We start from the raw sequence: 22,584 nt of genomic DNA on the forward strand, positions 1-22,584 counted from the left end.
CATAGACAAAATGCATATACCGTAATTACAATTTATATGCATTTCATGTGGGTGTACATACACACATAGTGTATGTATGTGTATATATACATAAATACACAAAATACATATAAATGCATATAACAATTTAATTCTATGATGGTTTTTTAAAAGACGCTGTCTCTTATGTGTTGGAGAGAATGTTGTTTGTTGGACTGAACATAGAACATCAAGAGGGTTTTCTTATCCCACATGGCACACACTACATATCCACTCCAGCTTTACTTTTATGGAGGAATTACTGGTTTTTAAGTTAACAGGGCTCTTGTGACTGCTACTCTCATGATGACCTGAGTATCAGCAGAAAACCCAAAGGCCAGAGTTCAGAATAGTGGCACTAGGAGGCCATTGGGAGAACCTCTCTTTCCTCTATCAGGAAAAGGCACAAGGACATCAACATTCATTCAACTGTGGCACTAGGGAACACACCATCAGGTCTTCCAAAACCAGCTGTCTTTTCCCTGCACAACACACACCTATCAATATCACCATAGGTAAGATCATGAGCTCAGTGTCTCCTCCAGGACTAAAATAGCAGCAGGCAATAAGCACCAGAGACAGATGGACCACTCTCAAAACTTTTTCTCCTAGGCTTGTTCTGTGCATGAAAAGTTCTTGTAGATTATTTTATAACAGACGCTGTCACTCCAGACCAAAACCTGCCCCCTTGGCTTGCTCTATCTTTTCTATTCTGGGACATAACGAAACTCCTAGATGAGTGAAATTTTGTCATGGAATTCTTTAAGGGGTAACAGTGAATTACAGTGCCTACTCTGTTGTTAAAACATCGGGGATAGGGTTAAGGAAGTTAAAAGCCAAATCATTTGATGTTTGCCTAAATTTAAAACAACATTAAATAAAATAAAAACACCTTACACATTAGAGAATGACAGATGAACTGGAGGTTCCTAAAATCCTTTCCATGGAAATGATTTCTAACCTGACTTGAGGTGTTGTCACTTCAATTCCTAGAATCCCCCCCTCCATAGAGAGCACTGGCAAAGAATGTGGGAATTGGTTAAAACATCTGGAATAGGCCTGCTTGGATAGGTTTGCAGTACATAATTCAAATTCTGATGTTAATTAGATGAAGCATTCAATTAGTCCTCAGTATTATAGTGGAATTTAGCCAATGGTTTCACATGTTAACAGTAACTACTGTGCAGTGGTTAATCTACAAGTGTTCTTCTAGGCCATTAAGGCCCCAAAAACTGCATTTAAAGGGGATTGCCTATCATTGATGAGCCCATAATTCCTGTAGTTGACACAAGCTCTTGACTACTGCTATCAGTCCGTCTGGTGACAGGTTTGTGCTATGAAAAGGTGTCACGGTGGCATTAGCCAACCTTCCCTGCAATCTACCTCCTCAAGATAGATTGGCTAGGAAACCCCATAACTTGTAGTCAGCAAGGGTTAATGGGCATTCAACTCCTGTACAACTGGTACCATCTCAGGTTGGGAATGGTGTCCCACAGTAAGCCCATTGCAAAACAAAAATGTGATAGTGCCAAGAAAGGGGCTCCAACCATCCAGTTGATTATTTCAAGTTCTCCAGATATTTCCTTGAATGGGAAAAAAGTGGTTGGCAAAAACCATCCATCAATTTTGATAGCTAACGGTTGGACCAACAAAGTCTTGTAAATGTCCTTTTGCCTTCTGTGGTTGAGATGTTTCCTGGGCTCTCCTCTTACCACCGAATCCAACAACAAAGAGGAGAAAATACACCACGCACAACAACCAGCAGAAGATTATATCAGTAAGTCAAATACCGCAAAATTAGGTACACTAGAGCAAAAGGAACATTTCTTAGAATCCAACATCATTAAATCCAATCCGCCTTAAAATTAAAAGGCTACACAAAATTGTTGGGGATTTAAAATCATCTCCAAACCTGCATGTGGGAGACAGCACCTTTAAAAAAAAACCATCATATATTTAAATTTTTATATGTATGTAGTGTATGTGCGAGTGTAGATACATACATCAATGTGTATACATACATACACAAAATGCATATATCATATAATTAGAATTATATGTTTTATATACAGTTCGTGGGTGTATACATACACACATATATACATTTTGTGTATGTATGTATGTGTATATGTATGTACACACATATTTATGTATGCGTATATATATGTATGTGTGTATATATCTATCTATACCTACCTATACCTACCTATCTATATCTATACCTATCTATACCTATCTATACCTATCTATATCTATCTATATCTATCTATACCTATCTATACCTATCTATCTATATACACAAACGCATATATATACGCATACAGATATATGTGTACATACATATACACATCCTTACATAGACAAAATGCATATACCGTAATTACAATTTATATGCATTTCATGTGGGTGTACATACACACATAGTGTATGTATGTGTATATATACATAAATACACAAAATACATATAAATGCATATAAAAATTTAATTCTATGATGGTTTTTTAAAAGACGCTGTCTCTTTCCTATGTGTTGGAGAGAATGTTGTTGGACTGAACATAGAACATCAAGAGGGTTTTCTTATCCCACATGGCACACACTACATATCCACTCCAGCTTTACTTTTATGGAGGAATTACTGGTTTTTAAGTTAACAGGGCTCTTGTGACTGCTACTCTCATGATGACCTGAGTATCAGCAGAAAACCCAAAGGCCAGAGTTCAGAATAGTGGCACTAGGAGGCCATTGGGAGAACCTCTCTTTCCTCTATCAGGAAAAGGCACAAGGACATCAACATTCATTCAACTGTGGCACTAGGGAACACACCATCAGGTCTTCCAAAACCAGCTGTCTTTTCCCTGCACAACACACACCTATCAACATCACCATAGGTAAGATCATGAGTTCAGTGTCTCCTCCAGGACTAAAATAGCAGCAGGCAATAAGCACCAGAGACAGATGGACCACTCTCAAAACTTTTTCTCCTAGGCTTGCTCTGGGCATGAAAAGTTCTTGTAGATTATTTTATAACAGACGCTGTCACTCCAGACCAAAACCTGCCCCCTTGGCTTGCTCTATCTTTTCTATTCTGGGACATAACGAAACTCCTAGATGAGTGAAATTTTGTCATGGAATTCTTTAAGGGGTAACAGTGAATTACAGTGCCTACTCTGTTGTTAAAACATCGGGGATCAGGTTAAGGAAGTTAAAAGCCAAATCATTTGATGTTTGCCTAAATTTAAAACATTAAATAAAATAAAAACACCTTCCACATTAGGGAGTGACAGATGAACTGGAGGTTCCTAAAATCCTTTCCATGGAAATGATTTCTAACCTGACTTGAGGTGTTGTCACTTCAATTCCTAGAATTCCCCCCCCCTCCATAGAGAGCACTGGCAAAGAATGTGGGAATTGGTTAAAACATCTGGAATAGCCTGCTTGGATAGGCTTGCAGTACATAATTCAAACTCTGATGTTAATCAGATGAAGTATTCAAATAGTCCTCAGTATTATAGTGGAATTTAGCCAATGGTTTCACATGTTAACAGCAACTACTGTGCAGTGGTTAATCTACAAGTGTTCTTCTAGGCCATTAAGGCCCCCCAAAACTGCATTTAAAGGGGATTGCCCATCATTGATGAGCCCATAATTCCTGTAGTTGACACAAGTTCTTGACTACTGCTATCAGTCCGTCTGGTGACAGGTTTGTGCTATGAAAAGGTGTCACGGTGGCATTAGCAAACCTTCCCTGCAATCACCTCCTCCAGATAGATTGGCTAGGAAACCCCATAACTTGTAGTCAGCAGAGGTTAATGGGCATTCAATTCCTATACAACTGGTACCATCTCAGGTTGGGAATGGTGTCCCACAGTAAGCCCATTGCAAAACAAAAATGTGATAGTGCCAAGAAAGGGGCTCCAGCCATCCAGTTGATTATTTAAAGTTCTCCAGATATTTCCTTGAATGGGAAAAAAGTGGTTGGCGAAAACCATCCATCAATTTTGATAGCTAACGGTTGGACCAACAAAGTCTTGTAAATGTCCTTTTGCCTTCTGTGGTTGAGATGTTTCCTGGGCTCTCCTCTTACCACCAAATCCAACAACAAAGAGGAGAAAATACACCACGCACAACAACCAGCAGAAGATTATATCAGTAAGTCAAATACCGCAAAATTAGGTACACTAGAGCAAAAGGAACATTTCTTAGAATCCAACATCATTAAATCCAATCCGCCTTAAAATTAAAAGGCTACACAAAATTGTTGGGGATTTAAAATCATCTCCAAACCTGCATGTGGGAGACAGCACCTTTAAAAAAAAACCATCATATATTTAAATTTTTATATGTATGTAGTGTATGTGCGAGTGTAGATACATACATCAATGTGTATACAAACACAAAATGCATATATCATATAATTAGAATTATATGTTTTATATACATTTCGTGGGTGTATACATACACACACGTATATACATTTTGTGTATGTATGTATGTGTATATGTATGTACACACATATTTATGTATGCGTATATATATGTATGTGTGTATATATCTATCTATACCTACCTATACCTACCTATCTATATCTATACCTATCTATACCTATCTATACCTATCTATACCTATCTATACCTATCTATACCTATCTATATCTATCTATACCTATCTATATACACAAACGCATATATATACGCATACAGATATATGTGTACATACATATACACATACATACATACACAAAATGCATATACCGTAATTACAATTTATATGCATTTCATGTGGGTGTACATACACACATAGTGTATGTATGTGTATATATACATAAATACACAAAATACATATAAATGCATATAAAAATTTAATTCTATGATGGTTTTTTAAAAGGCGCTGTCTCTTTCTTATATGTTGGAGAGAATGTTGTTTGTTGGACTGAACATAGAACATCAAGAGGGTTTTCTTATCCCACATGGCACACACTACATATCCACTCCAGCTTTACTTTTATGGAGGAATTACTGGTTTTTAAGTTAACAGGGCTCTTGTGACTGCTACTCTCATGATGACCTGGGTATCAGCAGAAAGCCCAAAGGCCAGAGTTCAGAATGGTGCCACTAGGAGGTCACTGGGAGAACCACTCTTTCCTCCATCCATATTATCAGGAAAAGGTCAGGGTCCTTCATAAAACACATGGACATTTACATTCATTCAACCATGGCACAAAGGAAACACACCATCAAGCCTTCCAAAACCAGCTCTGTCTTTCCCCTGCACAACACACACCTATCAACATCAGCACATATAAGATCATGAGCTCAGAGTCCCTTCCAGGACTAAAATAGCAGCAGCCAATAAGCATTGAGAGAGATGGACCACTCTCAAAATTCTTTTCCCCTGGCTTGTCCTGTGCATGAAATGTTCTTGTAGATTATTCCATAACGGATGCTGTTACTAAAGACCAAATCTTGCCCCCTTGGCTGGGCCTACCTTTTCTGTTCTGGGACATAAGGAAACTCCCAGATGAGTGAAGTTTTGTCAATGGAGCTCTTTAAGGGGTAACAGTGAATTACAGTGCCAGCTCTGTTGTTAAAACCAGAGGGATCTGGTTAATGAAGTTAAAAGCCAATTCATGTAACATTTGCCTAAATTTAAAACAACATTAAATAAAATAAAAACAACCTCCACATTAGAAAGGGACAAATAAACTGGAGGTTCCTACCATACTTTCTATGGAAATGATTTATAACTCGACTTGAGGTGTTGCCTCTTCAATTCCCAGAATCCCCCGTAAAGAGCACCTAGACGAGTGAAGCTTTGTCAATGGAGCTCTTTAAGGGTAACAGTGAATTATAGTGCCAGCTCTGTTGTTAAAACCAGAGGGATCTGGTTAATGAAGTTAAAAGCCAATTCATGTAACATTTGCTTAAATTTAAACCTACATTAAACAAGATAAAAACACAAGTTAAAAGCCAATTCATGTAATGTTTCCTTAAATTTAAACCTGCATTAAACAAGATAAAAACATAAGTTAAAAGCCAATTCATGTAACCTTTGCCTAAATTTAAAACAACATTAACCAAAATAAAAACACCCTCTACATTAGAGAGGGACAAATAAACTGGGGGTTCCTACAATCCTTTCCATGGAAATGATTTCTAACCCAAGCTGATGTGTTGTCACTTCAATTTCTAGAATCCCCCGTAGAGAGCACCTAGATGAATGACATTTTGTCACTGAAGCTCTTTAAGGGGTAACAGTGAATTAAAGTGCCTGCTCTGTTGTTAAAACCAGAGGGATCAAAGAAGAGAATCCTTCTTTTCAATTTAAAATGGGGAGAGGAGAACCTATCCCCCTTATCGTCTATACATTTTTAAAATAAGAAACCTCAGATGAATGCTTTAAATCCCGATTTGTGCAAAGTGACTTATTCTTCGCTTCCTGAGTTGTGCTGCTTTTGTTTTTCCTACGAGTTTAAAATAACGTGTACCCATTTCTTACTTTATTTTTTTTTTTCCTTTGCCAAATGAACAGAACGACAGTGGCCCTTCCAGATGTCCCTGTATAGAAAGGCCAATCAGCTTGTATCTGGCACAAAGGGTTTTTAGGCATGAGATGAACACTTAAAAGCTGAGACTGAAAAACAGAAAGAAGGAGAAAATGATGTTTGGGGGAAATCACTTGCCGGAAGGTTGACCAAGATCATAAAAGTCCCAAGTGGTCCTTTAGTACCGGTTGCTAACCATGAACAGTATCTGCAAAATAGATGGTCTTTCACAGTGGAGAATAGAAGAGCAGATCTGAAGTCTTACAACTGGCCGAGGGGAGACAAAAAAACAACAAAACAAAAAAAAAAACACTGCAGATGGTGGAAGGCAGTTCTCTTTCCATTCTGGAATCCAGAAAAAGAGACTGAAGAAAGCGCTATAGTTTGTGGACCTTCGTTTCTCAGCCAGGTGCCAAGACTTCACATTTGCAAAACGCTTGGCAGATAAAACAAAAATTACGGGGACAAAGAGAGGAAATTGGAAGGTGGTTTTGAACAATACTGTGCAGTTGGTCTTAAACAGGGCTTTGGAGGGCTCCCCCAAAACCCCCCAATTTCCTGTAAGCACTGCTTCCATAAGATTTTTTTTTTTCCTTCGCGTTCACGGGAGCCTGACAGTTCCTTTATCGTCGAGAAAACCTGTTTTTGAAAGCTTTGATAGTCTTTGCCATCATGGGTGCAATTTCTGCAAAACAAGAGGAGAAAAGATAGAGGTTATTGCATATAAGCAGTTGCATTAAGACACACAGATATATGTAGATTACAAATCTGGATTTGCATTTGAAGGAAACAGTTTCCACTAAAATAGAAGCCAATTCCATTTTACAGGTAGAAAAAAAATCTTTGCAATGCACATATTTAAGTGGCTAGTGATTTCTTTTTCTATGGACCTAAGGACTTATATATTTACATATCACATTAATTTACACATCATTCTGATTTTGGCTATAATGTTGCAATTGTGCAGAATCAGACATTTTGCCCACCAAACCATGCCTCTGAATATGCCTTTTACAGACTGTCTGATAGGATTCTACACGATCAAAAACCGCATTTCTTCAGCTTTTTTGTCTTCAGGAATGCTTCCCATTTTAAAAATTATGGAGAAGCCCCTGCCCCCCAAAAAGAGCTTTTAGTTGCCTATTTAGTTGCCTATTTACCTATATCAAAGGTTAAAATGGACACATTCAAAAATATTTATGCATGGCACCATGTAAAAATAATTGAATCCCATTCGAGATTAATATGAAGTATTTCTCATGAAAACCCTCAATCTTTTTGCAGGATGGAGGAGTCAGCTCACTTACTTTTCACCTGGGGCTTCCTTGGGTCATAGGACACCGATGAAGTGCTGCCCATGGATGAACATGAGGGGCCACTACTAGTACTGGGCCTGTCGTAATCCTGTTCCTCTTCTGCGTGAACGCTGCTACTTTTAGTTGCCGTGAACAATACAGGTTTGATTCTGAGGAAAGAGAAGATGGTGAGCGGTGAAGAATTGACCACTGCAGAGTCAAAAAATGTGCTTGCAGAGCCTGGACTGTAATAGACAGAGAAAATGTGTCACCCAGGAGCAACCAGAGTTGCTGAAGATCAATTACTCCCTCTTCATTCAAGCATCATCAGGAATTTGGATCTGGAAAAATACATTTTACTTTTCTCCCCATTGTTGAGAGCCAGGTTACTCTCTCTTAGTGGCCTGCTCATCACCTTTTTAAAAAAGGTTAACAATTCCTTCTCTCAGAGAGAATGATTTAATTACAATCATAAAAGGGATGACAGCTGCTGTATGAAAACACAGCTGGAAGCACATGTGATGCCTATATTGGGTTCATAGGTATCTAAACTAGCCATGGCATCATCACGCACAATGTTGCGTCTCCTCTCCAAATGGATGCTGACAGGCAGGATAGACACAGCCTCCCATATTTCTTTTCCCTGCAGCTTGTCACTGTTCTCCCAAGAAGAAGATAAAGTCAAAGCCTTCATAGAAAACATACTTAATCTTCTCTGGAGCAGCCGCTCCTCCAGTCCCAAATTTTTCTTGTCTTCTCCTCACTTCCCGGGGTGGCTTGACTGTTGAGTTGACAAATGCCATCTTAGCTACTCTGGCTAAAAGAGGAGAGCAAAACCAAAATTTAAGACAATTTGAATTTCCCACACATTACTGAAGACACTTTCTGGAGCAAGGCTTTTTAAGACTTATGTACAGACAGCCCTCAACCTACAACCAAAACTGAGACCCGTATTTCGTGAAATGAATAATTGTTAAGTGAATCTGGCTTCCCCTCTTCAATTTGCTTGTTGGAAGATGGCTGGAAAGGTCACAAATGGTCATTAAATGAATGGTTGTAAATTGAAAGCTACTTGTAATAGCATGCAGAAGTAGTAATTTTGCATTATTTATCCTGCCCTTGTGCCAGGACAGTCAAATTTCAAAGGGAAAACTGTTCCCTTCCCTTTTTTCATGTATGTCGCTAACTTCCCAACTGTCAAATAATGCAAGGACTTACAAAAGAAAAAAAAACACCGCACACTTCTTTCCGATTAAAAAATGATTTGCTAGCCTTTTTCTCCCCTGCCCCTTCTTATCTCCATGCCCGCTCAATCGCTCAGTCCAGCCTTCTACCTTTGGGTTTATTGGCGTGAGCTGAACGGATGTTTTGCGTTAGCATCAGAAGTCGCTGCTCTCGAGCATCATGCAGCCGTAGGTACATTTCCCTCCAGCTCTCAAACTCATCTGGCTTCTCCTTCTTGAAGTCACGCTGGCAATGATTGTGCCACAATTGATCTGTGTCTTCAGTTAAAACCTGGAGGCCAAGAGCAAAGGAAGATTGAGCCTAGAGTTGGAATATCTCTGAAATCTTTATGAACCAAGATCTAGTTGTCCAAGATGCAAATTTGCTTACTAGAAGATATACCCTCAAGTTTCAAAACAAGTCCAGGGAAATATTACAAAACTCCAACTTGTAAAATCAAGTGCAGTCACATGAATGCCTTACAACTTACAACTAAAATTCTGGTCCCAACTACAGGTTTGAATTGCGAACTTAACATCTTTTCCTTTGGGGTTATTTGCTGGAGAAAAATGAAATCACTTTTGTCAACAAGGACAACTTGGAGGAAGGAAAATTCTGTCCTCTCTACTATTTGGACTGGTGATAAAGGAAGCAATGCCAAGGCTTACATAATGGCCTTCTGGATGCACAGAGCCTCTTTGGCTCTTCTTAAGAGACTTCTTAAATCCCTGCCCCTTAGTCCTTTTGCTGCCATTCATCCTCGTGGTGTTTGAGAAAATTAAGGGGTGGAGGTGCTTCCCATCTCTAAAGTCCCTTTGTCTTGCTTCTTCTTTATTTGTTCCTTGGAGGAATACTTAAGGAGAACAGCAGCTGGTGACAAACACATGGCAACTTCACCAAGATCCAGTTGAATTCCCTCTGCCAAATATGCTTGGGTGATTAAGAGCAGGTTTCTGAGCTACCTATTACTATACCCTTAATGGGAGAGGCTGCCACAGAAGGGAACTTGTCCATTAGGTTCACTAGCTAATAGCCAAGTCCCAAAATTCATTTGGGGGGGGAAGAGGTGTTACAATGCAATCCCAGTATCTTCATCCCAATTCCAAATGCCAATTTGATGGTACTGGTATCATGTACCGTGTAAAATTTCTGCTAAGGACCTCCGAGACATCCATTCACCTTGCAGAGCAGGTCAAAATTAGTTGACCTGTACAGCCATGTTTCTCAACCTGGCAGCTTTCAGGTGTGTGGACTTCAACCACCCCCCAATGGGGATGGTTGGGGAACTCTGGGAGTTGAAGTCTACATATCTTAAAGTTGCCAAGGTTGAGAAATATCACTCTACAGAAACAAAGAGTTTCTCAAAACTTTTCCACAAAGTTTTCATTTTCTAGGGCTGAGGATCTTCTCTATTATCTAATCACAGTGCTATCATTTTACTAACTCTTTAAGATATCATTGTCAGAGGTTGTATTATTATATAATGAACTTTATTTTTATTATACTTAATTGATATCCTTCAATTAGATTTTTCCTGTATATATTGTGGTCTTGCATATTTATGTCATCTGAATAAAAATAGAGGGTTTTTTCTTTAAATACAGCATTCCCTATACCTAATTTTATACCAGCTGTTTTTGAGTTACATCCATAGATAGAAACCACACCTCATTCCCTCTTATCTGGTAACACTCACGTGATTGCACTCCTCGATGCGATACAACTGCTCTGGGGTGCAGCGTTCCAAAACAGGCTCAAGTACAGAATATGGGACACCGCCTACTTCGTAGATGGCTAGGAAAAAAAAGCAGACAGATCTTTTTTCATTTTCAGGACATATTTTCCAAACAGGAGACAGGTATTTGGTTTTACATGCATAGCAAGACATGGAAGCATCTTCTGAAATCCAGGAGGCATAAAATCAGCTAAGTATGGATAGAAGAACCAGAATGTTTTCTACGATGCACGAAGGAACCATGGTCATGCAAAATATAAAACCTAGATGTTGTCCAAATCAAGTTTCCCCAACCAACTAGAAAGAAAGGCAAGGAACAACAGAATGGCTGATTGCTTTAGGACTAAACAAAACTAAGTAAGCCACTTAGCCACTGTCAGTTTATCCCATTTGCTTAACCATGAACTATTCTTTCATGGATCTTTCCATGTTAATCCCAACTTCACCTCAAATCAGAAAATAACATGATTGTAAGAGAAAAGGAGCTTTGAAAGAGAACTTGTCAACTGGATGGAGGAGCAATGAATTAAGCAGTCCTCTAATGGAAATGTTTGCGTGACAGTTATGCAAGCAGTCCTTGACTTCTGGCCACAATTGGGATCAAAATCTCCACAACTAATGAAGATAGTCTAGCGAGTTATGCCTGATTTAAGACCTTTTTGGCCAGGGTTGCTAAGTGAATCATGCAGTCCTTAAGCAAATCCCACCCCCCAATTTTGCTTCCTGAGAAGACTGCAAATGGCAATCGCGTGACCCCAGGATGCTGCAACTGTTATGAATACATGCTGGTTGCCAAGTGTCTAAATTCTGATCGCCCAGCAAGGAGATGCTGTTGACAGTTGTTAAGTGTGAGGACCAGCTGTAAGTCCCTTTTTTCAACTCCAATCAGTCCTTAACCAGATGGTTGTAAGTCAAGGACTCCCTGTATTACAGGGAGTTGGACTGCCATATAAGTAAATAAGTAACTATCCCGATCCAGTTCACTGTCAAACCCCTTCCCCTTCACAGGCCGACAACTATCGGACTCACAGTCAATATTATTGCTGAGCACCCGGATGCATTGCTCATGAAGAGTCATCATCTTCGGAAGATAGGCAGTCTTGGAGCCCGAGTACACCTGCATCTTGGAATTCAGCCGACGTCCTGTGAAACCAGCCTCATCCTCTGCAGTTGGGGAGGAGAGGGCTGCAAGGTCAGAGCAAAAGACTCATTAGAGACCAGGGTATCCAGCATGGAGGTCACAGAAGACCAAAAACTTATTCCAACCCCACCAGATGATTTTGGAAAAATTCACAGTGTTTGCACTGATTTATAGCTACCGGACACGTTTACATACAGGCACGCCTGTTTGTAAAGGCATTTCCATTATTTATTTATTTGTTGGATTTATTGGCCTCCAATCTCACTGTGGCACTACTATGGGTGGCTTGCATGGAAAATCACTGCTTCCAACTCAAGGGACTAAACCCAAATTGTGGATAGTGAATGTAGGCTATCTTGTGCTTTAAAAAGATGATTTATTTGTGCTTTTAATATGAGGCAGATGATTCCTCACTGCACAAAAAAAAACTTCATGGTTGAACAACTAAGATGCAATGTGCTTGGAAGCAAAGCCACAATCACATTCCTTGTCATATTACTTACTAAGACTGTATTAGTATTATTCTTCTCTTCCTTCCTACTACCTATCTTTTTCCCACTTTTGCTTGTATCTTTCAATTTATATTGTTTTATGTGTTTCCTAGCATAATTTGATTCATTAGTAACCTATGACTATCACTAAGTGTTGTATCTTATGATTCTTGACGTATTCTATTTTATTTTTCTTTAGGTACACTGAGAGCATTTGTACCAAAGACAAATTCCTTGTGTGTCCAATCACACTTGGCCAATAAAGAATTCTATTCTATTCTATTCCTATTCTGTTTTTATTCTCTCCTAATTCCTATCCCTATTCTATTCATTCTTTCCTCATTCTTTCCTAATTCTATTCTATTCTTTCTTTCATAATTTCATTCTATTCTATTCTATTCTCTTTTCTTTCCGTCTCGGGAAGCATCAGAGAAATGATCAACTACCATTGAGCTACTCAACTATTTCCCTGAATCCAAATTGGCATCTATTCTCATTATATTTATAGAGTGGTCTTCCTCCTCTTTCACAGGAGGAAGGGGTCTAGGTAAGTGAATAAAAGACAAAGAAAAATTCAGAACTTCTACGTGATTTTTTTCCTGTATCACCCAACCTGTCCTCAACCACAACTTTTAGAAATAGTAAATGAAAAGAAGATTCCGCTCCAACTTTACCTTTCCTCTTTGGTTGGACAAATGGGACCGTCTCAAGTGAGGGAAGAGGGCGATAATTTGCCTGAATTGGAGGCAATGGAATGTCAGGGAGCATTGGCAGCACATCAATGAGGATCTGTGGAGGGGGGGGAAAAGCTCGTGTTTGGTTAAGACAGCTTTGCAAAAGTCCATATTTGCTGCGTTTGGGGGGGGGGGGGGAAACATCTTTGAAACCAAACAGACTCATGACAAAACTGTCCACTCAACATTTTGAGTAGGCTGTACTTCAACGGAGGTAAATTCAAACGTGTTGAGTATTCTGTCATTAGGAACGATGGGGAGTTCAAAGAACAACTCTCTTATCTTCTACTTTTTTCAGTGCTAAGTGCTGTCTACCTACCAACTTATAGGGCAGGGATGGCAAATCTTTTTTGGTTGCCGTGCCACAAGCGGGGGGGGGGAGCACCAGGGGGGGCGCGTGCGCTGGCATGCCACACCCATAATGCTATAATGCTCAAAAATTGGCTCTACGGACAAACCAGAAGTCACCATTCCCAAACTTCCGGGTTCTCCGTAGGTCCATTTTTCACCTTCTGGAGGGCAAAATGTGCCCTACGAGCAAATGGGAAGTGACTTTCGGTTTGTCCATAGAGCCGTTTTTCGACCTCCAGAGCCTTCAGGGAAGCCCCCTAAAGGCTCGGGAGGGCGAAAAACAGCCTCAAAAGAAGGCCAAAGTCAGCTAGGCAATGTCTCACATGCCCTAACAAATGGTTCGGCATGCCACCTGTGGCCAGCTCAACGTCACTCCTGTCAGGAGCACCTGTGCTGGCCCTAGTGCTCTGCCAGCAAAAATAGGCTTCCAAGCTCCATTTTTGGCTCCCATGGCCTCCTGCAACCCTCTGCCAGCGAAAACGGAGCTGGGGAGGGCCTCTCAAGCTCCGTTTTCATTGGCAGAGGATTACCGGAGGCTGTGGTAGCCAAAAACAGAACCCAGGAGCCTATTTTTGCTGGCAGACACAACACAAGCCAGTCCATCGCTGTTTCCAGAGTGGCCCCGTGTGCCAGATTGAAGTACCCTGTGGGCTGGATCTGGTCCCCGGGCCTTGAGTTTGACACCCCAGGTCTTGGGAATAATGTTAAAACATTATTTTAAATATATTCCATTACAAATAATAGAAATGATGTAGCTAAATATTTCTTTGGCAGGTAATATTATAGTGATAGAGGGCAAATCCCACTCACTTGCACTTATGTTACCTAATTGGGTAATGAAATATCCAAGCAAACAACGGAGCATGGTGAGCTCCAAGGACTCTCTTCATTTGCACTGGGGAGAAAACTGCACCGACCCCAAGCTAACTTACTCAGCAAGTTTTTGGAGAGGACCGAATTCCATGTTTTATTCCTGTGTAAGTTAATAGATAAGCCCATTCCACTGCATAATATGTCATTTATGATGTTCTGGTCAGAACTAGTAATTAATGGGCCCAAACTCTTAGAAGCACAAGCTGCCTTTGAAGCCTGCAGAACCTTTGTCTGGTATTCACTTCCGTATATTAAAATGTCCCAGGTGCATGCAAGTCCTGATTTCCTCAACCAATATTGCCGAAAGAACCGTCATTTGATGAGTTTAGAGGTCAGGTCTAATGATAAGCGATGACTTACAAATTACAATGGCTAGGTGCATATAACAACATTGTTCTGACCTAGGCTTCCCCAAAAAGCACGAGGCAGAGTCCTGGTCCGGTCAAAACCCCTCTGATTAAACAAATGTGAATTCCACTCATTTACATTCAGCAAGGCCTGGCAAACAGTCTTTCAAAGGAATATTAATGTCTACAGACTTTATCTATTTTGCAAAGCTGCCATGTAAATATTTCCCAAATGAGGTGCTATACAAGAAAAGATGGAGCACACACTCCTGAAACGAATCTAACCGAACGAACAAATTGTTTCCTGCAAAAGCCCCCTCCCCTTTCGCTCCTCTTTTATTTCCTATGGCAGGGGCCAATCACCTTCCACCTGTGACTTTACTTCCAAGTCCACCCTGATTTCTGACTTGTTCTTTTCTTCTGGCAGTTCTGGGCATGCGCACACTGGCAACAGGATCCAGCTGTTCCTCTGCCTCACTGCTGTCTAGTTCCGTAGGCATCTGACCACTGCCAGATGGCCCTGGTCCCATCTCTGCCTCCGACGCCAAGCACTTGTCAGAGCCTTCTCCAGCCTCCAGGACTGGCCCGTGCTCCTCCCCAACCTCCTCACTATCCAACTCTGCTGCCAGTTCTGCTGGCTGCTGGTGCGCCATAACACACACACACACCCAAATAAGCCACATTGTGATTGTGCCTTGTGAACCAAAATGCTAAAAAAAAACCTTCAGTTTGCCTTCAACACCAATGTGGCCAAGAAAAGATAACAGTGAACCAATGATTCCCCCCACGAGAACCCTTACTTTTTTTGTTTTAGGTGCAGAGGCCTCCACCGGTTTCTTCTCACTCGGTGGCTTGGGAGCTTTCCGGCTGGCATCCGAGCTCTTGGCACTTGACTTGGAGCCATTCTGCTTGCTGCTGTGTGCTTTCTCTGGGGCTGGAGCGGTAGTCGGCTTGGCCAGCTTCCTTTTTTTCTTCTGAGGCTGGTCGTAACTCAGATAGGACTCAAAGGACATGGTGGGCTTCTCGTACTCATCCTCCACCTCTCCGGGAGGGGAGAACCCTGCAGGCCTCTTGTGTGATTCGAAGACTTTGGGTTTGGCTTCAGAGGTTTTAAAGCTGCTGGAACTCTTCTTCTCCTTGTTCTTATGAGGAAAGTCTCCCTCAGGTTTTGGTTTCTCCTGATCTACACATATGGTTTCCAGGCTAAATTTTATCTTCTCTGCTTTGGCCTTTTCCAAGTCATGAGTTTTTTGTTTCTTCCTATGTTCATTCAAGCTATCCTCCAAGTCAAAGTGTGTCTTCTGTCTCTTGATGCCGCTGCTGCTGGCGCCATCTTTTTTCTTCTCTCGCTTGAGGCTGTCTGGGGCCTTCAGCTTCTCCTTGCTGCTGCCTGGTAAGGAAGCTTCGTGGAAGGAAGAAGAAGCCTTTGGCAGCCTCTCTGAGCTGAACACGGAGGCCTTGTCTTCACCCTTGGCTTCTGGCCGCTGCCTCTCTTTGTGAGAAGATTTAGGCTCTTTGCTCTGACTTGTACTAGGTTTCTCTTGAGAGTCACTGAAATGCCTATGATGAGTAACTTCTGGTCGGTCCTGAAATGGGGGGCTTTTCATCCCCTTTTGAGAAAAGGATTTTTGTTCCTTCTCTTGTTCTTCAGCATGGCAGAGGTCCACATAGAGTTCCTGAGGACTTTCACTGAGCTCAGATGAGACGGCATGGCCATAGTCAGAACACTCCTGGTCAGAGGACCCTCTCCTCCATGACCTGTCTTGTGGGATGCCATAGCTGACCTCCTGATGGGATTTCTCTGGCTCTGAACACCTCTTGACCTTTTTAGTTCCACAATCCAACTCGTATGACTGGCTGCAAGAAGGCTGGTGTGTCTCTGAGCAGCCCTCTTTGGGCAACAGATCTCGGTGTCGTTTCCTAGAAAGGTTTCGGTCATGTTCTGTAGGTTCAAGATTATGCCTTAAAAAAAACAGAGAAAGAATTGGATTATTGATTTTGATCAAAGATTACTGAAAACCTAAGCTAAAGCTATGATTGCTTAGTTCCATCTTCTTAACAATGAAATAGAATGCAGCCAACCTCTATCTTTCTAGACTAGAATTTAGAATAGGATAGAACTGGAAGGGACCTTGGAGATCTTCTAGTCCAACCCCCTGCTCAAGCAGGAGACCCGATACCATTTCAGACAAGTGGCTGTCAAGTCTCTTCTTAAAAATCTGCAGTGATGAATTACACACAACTTCTGAAGGCAAAGCTGTTTCACTTGTTAATTGTTCTCGTTGTTAGGAAGTTCCTCCTTATTCCAGGTTGCTTCTCTCCTTCATTAGTTTCCACTCATTGTTTCTTGTCTTACTTTCTGGTGCTTTGAAAAATAAGCTAACCCCCCTCTTCTTTGTGGCAGCCCTCAAATATTGAAACACTGCTTTCATGTCACCCCTAATCCTTATTTTCTCTAGACTAGCTATACCCAGTTCCTGCAACCATTCTTCATATGTTATCTATAAAGCTTGCACATTTTCCCCCCTTTTACATTATTTTTGCCAAACTATCTTGATCTTTCATTGTTTATATTCTCTCTGGCTATTAACATTTGGCACATTCCACCAGGCAGTGGAGCTGTATCAGGAAACAGAGCTTCAAATTGTTTTTGAGGGCAGATGAACTGTACAAGGGGATTGTCTGTTAAGAAAGAGATATTATAAAAGCCCAACTCACCGCACTTTTTCCTGTGAAACTGGCAGCAGCTTCTTCCATATTGCTACCAAGTTCTTGGCAAAGATTCCAACCTGTTCATGTTTTCGTAAACTATTCACACTCTTTCCGACTCCAGTCTCCTGCGAAAAGGATGTAGGAAAACAGCTTTGACAATGACAGCTAGTTAACAGCTGAGTTCATACAACATGCTAAGCCTACAACAAATAAACCAATTATGGCTGAATGCAAGGTATGAACCCAACCCAACTGTAACTTATTCAAAGCACAGTGATGGCTTAGCAGGATATACATGGAACAATAAAATATTTTTCTTTCTATATTTTGCAGGGTTTGAGCCTTCCCATTTGTAATTCGGACCAAGCCATCACAACAGGACAGATTTAGCCGCATCCTGGCTTAGATGGTTAGGGCAGGGTGTGTGTGTGTGTGTGTGTGTAAGAGAGAGAGGGAGGGACGGAGGGAGAATTATGTTTTGTTGTTATTGGGTTTTACTGCTGTTGTGAGACACCATGCCATCAAAACTTTTAAATAAATAAATAATCAACCAATCAATCTTCAGTGAGATTGCCCTCTTTCTATGCAGATTTCCAACTTCTTACTCCGCAGAACCTCCATCCTGGGCAGCTATACTTGGAATCTCCAACAGAACTAAGTTTCCAAGCGTAAGACATGGTACTACAAAATAACTTACCTGAAGAATGTCAATTGTCATTGGCAGTTCAGAAAGTCTCTTCAAACTCTTCAACAGCTGCAGAGGGGAATAGAAAAGGGTTGAGAACTCAGCTCTGTAATGGAGAGCTTTTTTTCCCCCACAGTAGTCAAGAAGTTCAAAAAACAAACCCACAGAGCTGCTAAGATGCCACAGAAGGAACAGACCTAATATTTTGCAGACAAATGAAGCAGATCAAAAATCTTATAGTTGCAGCAATCCCATCCAAAGATTGTAGGCTTGCCCAGAGGGCTCTAGAGCTGCTTGCCCCAAATATGTTTGGAGACTACCCCCCCATCCCTGAATCAAAAGTAAGAGAAAATCCAGTTGGATTAGAGGCAAGTTTCTCCCAGGGAGAATATTTCTGGATACCTGCAACAGTTTGAAGAGTTTGGGAAAGGCTCCCCATATATCAGCCTCATTGACCTTCTTCTCATGATAGCTAAGCCTTGGTGTAACAATGCTGATCAACAGAAGTGTTCGATAATAAGGGGGGGCAGGAAACCCACTCTCATCTTTCATCATGGTAGGGAATTTCATTAAACCAACCAATAGCTTAACAAATGTAATACAACATCCATCAAATGGCAGCCTTCCAAATTGTAATACATTTTCTTTTAAAGGCAGCCTTCCCCAACCTGGAGCCATGCAGCTGCTGGAGAGGACCACTTCTCGTGTCCTCAACCAACATGACCAACAGTTGGGAGTCCCAACTGTAAAAACTCTGGACAATGACAACTGGGTATCAAAAGTGGTTTTTATTTTTGAAAAGGTGACTGGACTGATTTTTTTTTAAAGAAAAAGGAAGAGGCTTCACTTTCTATTCTAGAATCTTGATCCGTTGCGTTGGATGGTGTGGGACATGGAATGACAGTTATTGGCAGTTGAAGGACAGTTGACTGACCTTCTATCTCTCATACCATCCAATACAGCTGATCAAGATTCCAGGATAGGAAGCAAAACATCTTATTTTTCTTTTTAAAAAAAACCCAGCCCAGTTGCCTTTTCAAAATAAAAACCATTTTTAATACAACTAAGATCTGGATGACTGAAAATCGTTATAGACTTATGACAACTGGGGTTAAAAGTGGCTTACATCCACACAGAAGCATTTTTGATCTCTAAAATTAGTACTCAGCTGTTCTGATACCTTTATTCTTCTAGAATTTTTAACATCTAATCCCAAACAGAGCTGAATATGCTTTCTTCCATTCCAACAGCTTTTTCAATTCTGAACTATTTTTTTACATGTTCCATCTGACCATTCACCAATAATTTGCGGAATTTTAAGAGCCAATGTTTCTAAAATTTGTTTCTACGTAACAATTTCCATCATTTGTCCTAAACTCAGAATCAAGGTTTATTTTACTGTACTCTAGTATTTGGGTTATCAGGATACCAAGCTCTCTGGTGTTTGAGTTGCCTGTTGAACTCAAGTCATTCTCTCTCAGCCCAGCCCACCTAACAAAGTTGTTGTTGTGAAGAAATTAAGAGGAGGATGGAATATTAGGTATGCTGGCTGCCTTGAGTTATTTATAAAAATAATCAAGGTTGGCTAAAATTAAATAAATGTAAAACAAAAGGTGGCAGAACAAAAATCAGACAGAAAAGAGGATTTCTGGAGAGCACAAGAGTGCCATCTACTGATCATAGACTATTAGACCTACTGAATTCCATAGAGGGTGCATAAAGGTGTAGATGAGGTGGGGATAGAATTAGAGGTGGGGGGCAAATCTTTCTGAATTGCTTTGATTACATTGTCTGGCATGTGTTTGCAGCCCAATATGCTTTATCCCTGCAGGTTCTTCCGTCAGAAAAAATATGACTCAAGAGGGGTTACAGTTGCAAAATAAAATTTCTCCTTCTTCTTTTCTACAACAGAGATGAAAATGGATGGCAGAGGTGTGCTGTACAAAATCAGGACAAGCAGGGATTATTGAAGGCCACAATAAAATTTGCACACAGAATTTGGAAACTCTTCCTGGGTAAATTATCGGAGAAAATTTAGAAACCAGCCAGGGGAACAACTCTTCACAATTCTTCAGAGGGACACAGAGAGCCCTTTAACCAACTGGCATAGTTAACCACAGCAACAAGTTTGCCAAGTATCTGCCCTTATTCCCAAAGCCAGCAAAAGGAAGAGAAAGCTGTCTCTTCTCTACATTCCAATACATTAAAGATTATCCCCAATATCTCCAAAAATCATACTACATTTATAAATTCTCCCAATGGAGTAAAAAAAAAACTGCATTCATCTCAATAATGGGCTAGAAGTTCACACTTTAAGCAAAAGTTGAGATTTTCCACAGTAAATAAGCCTTTCTCCCAAATACACATACTTGTGGACGGCACTAATGAAAAGGCAAAGGTAGCAGACAAGCTGTACTTTTCCTTTCTTTCATAATTGATTTTTGTCCTGCAATAAATAGCAGCCAAGTACTAACAACATTTTTCAAAGGATATGTTCCTAAGTGACCCCCTCAAATTTGCACTTTAAAGTGATTCAAAGCATGTCCAAAGTATTTTTAAGTACACTTCTCCATAGTTCTTAATTCCCAGTCACCAGAAGGAAGGGACCATTTAAATTTGTTTTTTCAAGTAAAGAAGTAAACTCAGATTGCTCCTGACAAAACACAAAATGTTCAAGCCACCATTTCCGTGAAATGCTTTTAGAAGTAACATCTCTTTGCTGGATGACTTAAAGTGCAAGAAAATGCTCTAGAATTAGTTCTGCCCAGTGCTTAGTCTATCACACACCTCCCTTCTTTTCTGTCCTCACATTAAGTCTTTTCAATGTAAAAACAACTATAAACTATCCAGTGGATGCTAATCTGCAAGGTGGAGGAGAAATCCATTGAACCAAAAGAGGTGGGGGGGACGCCAGTCCTTCATCCTTTCAACTGTTATTCAAAGAGCCTCTCTCAGTATCAGCTTCTCACATCTTTAGGACACAAAGAAAATCACTTAGCAGTTACTCCTTTGCAGATTTCTAACTTCTGGTAGAAGTTTTCTTTACGGGTTGTTAGCATAATTAAAAATATTCAGGATTGCAAGAGAGATTTCTTTCAGCAGTTATCTATGTAAAGGTGATGCAAACAGCAGAGATCCTGCACTAGAGTTAATTTAAAAAAAAAAAGAACACCAGAGGTGATTCATTGCCAGCATCTTCTTCTGACCCTCCCTGAATGTTTGGAATTAAAAGGTGGGCAACCTGCACAACCCACTTCCCAATTCTGCACAAGGTTCCTCTTCTTGCCAGTGTTGTGGTGGCACTTTTTTGAGACTCACACATTTCTACAAGCCTTTGGCAATTACTATGCAGCCCACTTGATGATAATGACTACAATACTGTTTTTACATTTATTTATTTTTATTAAAAACACACAGAGCAATAAGACACCCCTAGAGCCTTTTCATTGGCTAAGCCCTCACCCCTTCAAGGGATAGGACTAGCCCTCTGGAATCCACGACCCCCACCCACCCCACAATCTTGCCTAGTCCATGGAACATAACCGACAACTCATACAACCAGCCCCCCCCCTCCCCATCAACGGACATGGATTTCTCCGGCGTTCAAAATTCAGCCGTTAAACGGCTGTTCTCCCCCCCACCCGTTTCTCCCATTGACCATCCATATATGTCCACACATATAAATATATCTCTCGGAGGATGGCCGTTCAATAGATATATATCTATATGTGTGTGTCTGTGATTTGTTACACCTCCCCAGCACAAGTCTCGCCATCCTTAGACTTATGAGTAACTTTGCTGCCACTTTGCATGTACGCTGATCGGCATACATTTAAATGAAATTTCGTGGCGTTCATCTCTCAAAGAGTCTCCGCCTCCAATATATATATAATATATCCTCAATAGGGGGGTGGGGGAGGGAGTAGGGAGGGGAAGGGGTTTCTTTTAATTGGCCTGAAAAACTCGCAGGGCTTCGTTTGCCCAGTAACGGCCGAGGGGGGGCGCCCCACTTGCACCTTGGCTCGCCCCCTTTTTCTTTTGCTCCCCCCAAAAACACAGTCCCTTTTGCCTTCCCCCCACCCCACTCGCTGCGCAATTCAGCCTCGCCCTCCCAGCTAGCGCCCCTCTTTCACTGGGGTACCCCTCGTTTCTCCCACCTCTCGCCGTGGCCATCCTAAAGGGACCCCCGCTGCCCCCCACCTCGCGGGGTCCCCGCTCCAGCCGCCATTCGGCCACCCCACAACCACTCTCCGCCCAATTCGCTTTTCCCCTCAGGGTCCCCCCTTTTTTTTGTTTTTACCTTCTTCGGTTCCGAAGCGCTAGTGAGCCGAGACTGGAGCTTTCGGACATCTTCTAGCACCGACTCCGCCATTTTTACTCCTGGCGAGGTCTCCTGCTCGGCGGAAGTGGCCGTTGCTTCAACGGCTTCCCAAGAGA

At 41.1% G+C, this 22,584-nt stretch overlaps 1 protein-coding gene and 1 long non-coding RNA gene across 2 annotated transcripts in view; one reads left to right on the forward strand and one right to left on the reverse strand.

The window, feature by feature from the left end:
* Nucleotides 1-7,966, forward strand: part of LOC148043099 (uncharacterized) — a 44,290-nt gene extending 36,324 nt beyond the window's left edge. The window contains exon 3 of the long non-coding RNA XR_015698290.1: nucleotides 7,844-7,966. This is a non-coding gene — a long non-coding RNA (uncharacterized LOC148043099). The remainder of the gene's footprint in view (nucleotides 1-7,843) is intronic.
* On the reverse strand, nucleotides 1,958-22,584 carry ELOA (elongin A). Its single transcript, XM_014060432.2, has 11 exons — nucleotides 22,448-22,584; nucleotides 18,160-18,216; nucleotides 17,469-17,587; nucleotides 15,551-16,712; nucleotides 13,120-13,234; nucleotides 11,843-11,998; nucleotides 10,775-10,872; nucleotides 9,189-9,369; nucleotides 8,560-8,671; nucleotides 7,867-8,024; nucleotides 1,958-7,244 (listed from the first exon to the last, which is right to left on the reverse strand). The coding sequence occupies exons 1-11, from the start codon at nucleotides 22,517-22,519 to the stop codon at nucleotides 7,183-7,185; spliced, it is 2,292 nt and encodes a 763-aa protein (XP_013915907.2). The 5' UTR covers nucleotides 22,520-22,584; the 3' UTR covers nucleotides 1,958-7,182.

This window comes from Thamnophis sirtalis, unplaced genomic scaffold, assembly GCF_051295495.1.
Source record: "Thamnophis sirtalis isolate CommonGarterSnake01/CBP01778 unplaced genomic scaffold, rThaSir2_p1.2 scaffold_13, whole genome shotgun sequence".
Lineage (NCBI taxonomy): Eukaryota > Metazoa > Chordata > Lepidosauria > Squamata > Natricidae > Thamnophis > Thamnophis sirtalis.